At 33.0% G+C, this 3940-nt stretch overlaps 1 protein-coding gene across 1 annotated transcript; it reads right to left on the bottom strand.

Annotated features, from left to right (window-relative positions):
• Positions 1–744: 744 nt before the first annotated feature.
• On the bottom strand, positions 745–1535 carry LOC131856501 (hydroxycinnamoyltransferase 2-like). The gene is made up of 2 exons (XM_059208303.1): positions 1284–1535; positions 745–1200 (listed from the first exon to the last, which is right to left on the bottom strand). Exons 1-2 carry the CDS (start codon positions 1533–1535, stop codon positions 745–747), a joined length of 708 nt encoding a protein of 235 aa, XP_059064286.1.
• Between the last annotated feature and the right edge of the window lie 2405 nt (positions 1536–3940).

Below are 3940 nucleotides of genomic sequence, written 5' to 3'. Positions count from 1 at the left end.
AAATATCAATTAATTGATATTTGAATTTACCAATACAAATAATTGATATGTGAACCAACAAAAATAAAGCAAAAATATATTAATAAAATATAAAACCAGCACGGTCAATATTTTTACTTATTCCTCAATCTCTGATTTTAATAGCCAGGAAATCAGATCACAAAATACAAAACCTTGTATCACAATTTTCGCCCAGGAAATTTGCAGTCTGTAAGAGAGAAGTTATTCAACTACAACAGAGAGAAGATGATGCAAGACTTCCATCTAGTGTTGAGGAAGGCAAGTGGATACAAGAATGCTTTTTCCTCCATCCTTTGCACATGACAAAAACATGATTCCAATTTCGTTCATTGTTGCGATCTGGACGTCCGCAGGCTTCCCCCATCCAAAATCAATTTCGTACAATGGAAATCTTGGAGAACTTGCTACATTCGTTCCGTATTCCCACCTGGCTTCTTTAAGTAAATTTAAACAATGTCAGCCTGGAGATTCTGCCCAATCGATCAGAAAAATAATCTGGGCCTCCGAAGTGCAGGAATGGATGAGTTGCTGGATAATATCTGCAGCGAAGGAAATGTCGGAATTGGTCAGTGCTTTGGCTGTTGTCTGCGCCAAACCAAAAGATAAACAATTTCCAAAATAAGTTGGAGGAAGAGGCGGCTTAGCACGATCCCTGCAATCAACCAGCAATACGAAATAAACGGCTTCTTCCAGGGGCACCTCGTGAGCTCTCATTACACATTTCTAAAATTGTGCGGCCACTGCAACAAAAGAGGTGGAAGCCCCGCTTCGTTGTTTCAAGTCTTTTATCATGTCTTCTGTAAAGCAAAACGTTGAGTATATCACCTCCGTTTTCATTTTTGGATCTACCCATTTCTGGAGAAGCTCGTTGGGCTTTTCCAGATTCCCGCTACTACATGTTTTTATGTGGTCTGACGGTGAATTATCAGGTACAAACTTGAAAATCTTGCCCCCTGTAATTCCCTGGCTTATTATCTCATGGGCTTTGTAAGAAATCGACAGGGGACTCTTCTTATCTCGTTTGAAAACTGTTCTGGCGTGCTGAGGAGGTTTGGCAAGGGGGACACCTCTGCTACACTCTGCCCATGATGTCATGAAATGCCAATATGAATTTCCATCATTTATAACGTGATGAAAGATGGTTCCTATGCATATCCCGCCTCCCTCAAAAGTTGTAGCCTAAAATATCCAACGTTCTTTAAGAGTAAAGAAATTGATAAGGGTTTCACAAGTGATATAAAATATAAAAGCTGTTTAAATACCTGTATTAACAGAAGCGGTCTACTGTAGTTTTCATCAACAGAAAGATGGATTTCGTGGACAAGCTTTGGGAAGAAGGATTTACGGTGAAACCCGTCTTTCTCCAAATCTTTGAAGGGTATGTTAATTGATGCCTCCCTAAATTCCACGCCTTCATCGTTGCAATCAACCTCCGTTCTGCCAGAATCTCCTTTCTTCAACCGACCAGCCAGAGGATAGAAATACACTAAAACTGAGGAGAGGCTTTTTTTCATCCCTTGTATTAATGAAGAATAATCGTTCAAAGGAGACTGTGTGTAGAAGAAAAGCCTTTGAACGTTGTTGATGGGTAAACAAAAAAGATCAAGATTGGAGAGGAACATGGTCTGCACGGCGGTTTGGACGGCCGGTCTTACCACAGATGTTCTCCTCACTTTGAGAACTGTACTTCAATCCACAGCTCTGAGTGTTAGCACAAGAAGGTATTTGTAGGATAATATGAGACAATTCAAAGTTGTTTGTTGCACATGAGTGTTGAATATGTTGCCTCGCATTAAAAAAAAGGGCAATTTTTTCTTGTTGCAGTTAAACTGGTATTTGTTTTTTAGTTTTATTTTATTATTTAGGGACAAAATTCAAACGTTGCCATGTTCATGCGGCCAATACACTCAATGTAAGGCTGTGAGCAGTTTAAAGACTTTTTATTAATAAATATAGATATAATAACATTAGCTTCTTGCAACATGATTGCGCAATATGTTGTCACACAAAAAACAAAATGCAATATTTCGTTCTCAACTGCTATTTGATTTCTAGTTTTATTTTAGAGTTTTAAGGACAAAATGCATAAGCAGCCATGTACCCATGAATAGCCTTTGATGCAAGAGTTATAATAAATAAATATAGAATAATATATACATGAATAGACTTCGATACAAGACTTGCAATAAATAAATATACAATAAAATATATATTTCTGTAAAATGGTAGAATATACATATTGCTTTGGAATATATTAATATATATATTTAATAATATGCAATTTTTTATGTTTAATACAATTAAAAAAAAATAGTAGTTATTGGAATCAAAGAAATTAAATACAAATTTAATATAATATTATTTGTTTAGTATAAATATGAATGTAATTATTTCTTAAATTAATAAAATGATTGACCATTTAAATGATTACAATATTGTTATGTTTCAATCATGTTTTTAATTAAATAATTTGTGACTATGAGTTTGCTAATATAAATCACAATAATTTATTTGTGGGACCAAAAATAATAAATATTTGAATCTTTCATCAACCACAACCAAACAACATACTCTATAATACCCTCTAAATACTACATAGGTTGTTTAACTATATCATTAAAGATCAATAATCAATGAAACATGTATATTTTTATTTTGTCCTTTGATTATCACCAATGAGTATTGGTGATGTAGGCACAACACAAGGTAAAAAAAACTTCCAACAACAAAGATATAAGTAAGGAGTTAATATGGAATGAAGGTAAGATTGAGGAGCAAGGAGGACATAGGAAAAGTCAAGTGTCTAATTGAACAAAATATGCAAAGAATAAGGTGTAGTGTTATGCCTAAGGAGTAGTTACATAAGAAATAATGAATGAGGACCAAAGAAGAAGTAGTCAAGGGTCTAGATTAACCCTTAAACGAAAAGACTAATGGGAAACACCAAATATTATTCAAATTGATAGGAACATTTATTCAGAGATAGTAAAGAATATAATAGTGGAAAAATGATAATCCAAATTAGTGTGTGCCAATTTTTTGGCTTATGTTAGACATTGAAATCAACCTTTTCAATAAATATTTCACTTTCTATGTTAGGACCTCCATATTAATAAATTAATAAGATTGGAAAAAATAAATCATACTTTTCAAGTCTAAAGCTACTTATGGAGGCACATGCAAGATATCTACAAGCAAGATGATATCATATACAATGCATTATTGGTTATGGTCAAAATATATTTAGAGATATGCTTGAATAATTCATGTAAATGTGGATAAATTAACAATTTGTGAGGAAACAAAGAAAATATGGATTCATGGATGTTGCAGTTGTAGGTTTTGTGCAACTAATAATAGCAACTACTCCATTTATAATACATGCAAAATGTAGAAGCATAGAAAGGCATGCAAAATAAATAGATTATTATTAGTGGGAGAGAAAAAATCAAAATATGTAGTTGAATTGAAGATACATGGTAGAACAACAAACACAAAGTGTGATACAAAAAAGGAGACCAATCCATATATGTTGTAGACATCTTCCTTAATAAATTAATGAAGAAATAATTAAAGTTCTATAGGACATACCTAGTAATTAAAAATATTTATAACACTAGATATTTCTTTTCCCATGGTCTAGCTTCTTCTTCCCATAATTAATCATCTTCTTTGCATCAAGGTTGCCGAGCTTCCTACTTTTTGAAATGACTTTCTGATCTAAAAGTTGGAGAATCTATTTTTAAATTTGTTCCAAATTAATGACTCTCCCATAATTTTACTCTTTTCCCACTAGATATATTAAACTTCTACACCTACACATGCTACCAAATTTGATCTAAAATAAAATTTGAAAGAGATTAATTCAACGTATAGTAAAATAACTTCCTCTAGGCATCATGGTATTTAATTTCTATCC

The sequence above is a fragment of the Cryptomeria japonica genome, chromosome 7 (assembly GCF_030272615.1).
Source record: "Cryptomeria japonica chromosome 7, Sugi_1.0, whole genome shotgun sequence".
NCBI classification, from domain to species: domain Eukaryota; kingdom Viridiplantae; phylum Streptophyta; class Pinopsida; order Cupressales; family Cupressaceae; genus Cryptomeria; species Cryptomeria japonica.
Note: the sequence above shows the minus strand (reverse complement) of the source record. Positions and strands in the feature narration are given on the sequence as shown.